The 853-nt window shown below is 21.7% G+C and overlaps 1 protein-coding gene across 5 annotated transcripts in view; it reads left to right on the forward strand.

The window, feature by feature from the left end:
* The window catches only part of LOC102677103 (sensory neuron membrane protein 2), a 26472-nt gene extending 25924 nt beyond the window's left edge, over positions 1–548 (forward strand). For 4 of the 5 annotated variants that reach the window (XM_031510440.1, XM_031510442.1, XM_031510441.1 and 1 more), the window contains one exon: positions 12–350. In XM_031510440.1, the coding sequence (XP_031366300.1) occupies positions 12–302 (291 nt within the window). In that variant the 3' untranslated portion in view covers positions 303–350. Of the gene's footprint in view, positions 1–11 lie in introns of all 5 variants that reach the window. The other variant, XM_031510438.1, reaches the window with a different exon arrangement.
* Positions 549–853: the final 305 nt, after the last annotated feature.

Consider the following 853-nt stretch of genomic DNA (forward strand, 5'->3'; position numbering starts at 1 on the left):
TTTATTTTCAGGTAATGGATTCGTTACCAAATGACCTGATATTCATTTTAAAATTAATGCTTCAAATATGCCCAATGGTACAAACAGTGATAATTTGGTTACTGGCTATCGCAGGAACGACAATGTTCATATTATCGTTATTAGCTATATTGTGGATTATTAATCAACAACAGGAACCACTTCCATCGGAAAGGAGAGAAAGTTGCGATTTACGAATCCCATTGAATTACAATCAATATACAACAATACGTATTTTGCCGAATATCAAAAAGATAAGATCCAAGTCAGATTTATTTAGTTAACCAGTTATTATAGAAAAATTTTAGAAGTTCATACACTTAAATAATAATAAAGGGAAAAAAGAAAAAAACATTTTTATCTGTTTATAGATAATAGATATAGTAATTAATTTTTTTCTTCGTGAAAAAAAAATGTATCGACGTGCTACCTACTACTTTAATTGACTCAGAATACAGAAAAAGGTATTCTACGTTACGATACACATTCAGGGTTTTGTACTAAAAATATTATGGATCGATATTATTCTATCGGAATATTATTATTATTTAATTTTTTTTTGTTGTTTTTTAATATAATAAAATAATTTGAAATTTCATTATATACATATATTTATATATAATTATAATATATAATTATATACACAATTGAATGTATATTATACAATAATGAATTATTATTATTATTAATATTACAATGACATATCAATATGACATATTAATTTTTATATGTATGCAAATGTTATTATGATATTATTTATTGTAATAATTTATATATTATATTATATATATACTTTATTATATAATTATATATAATTAATAGTATAATTATATGA

The sequence above is a fragment of the Apis dorsata genome, unplaced genomic scaffold (genome assembly GCF_000469605.1).
Source record: "Apis dorsata unplaced genomic scaffold, Apis dorsata 1.3 scaffold_227, whole genome shotgun sequence".
NCBI lineage: Eukaryota > Metazoa > Arthropoda > Insecta > Hymenoptera > Apidae > Apis > Apis dorsata.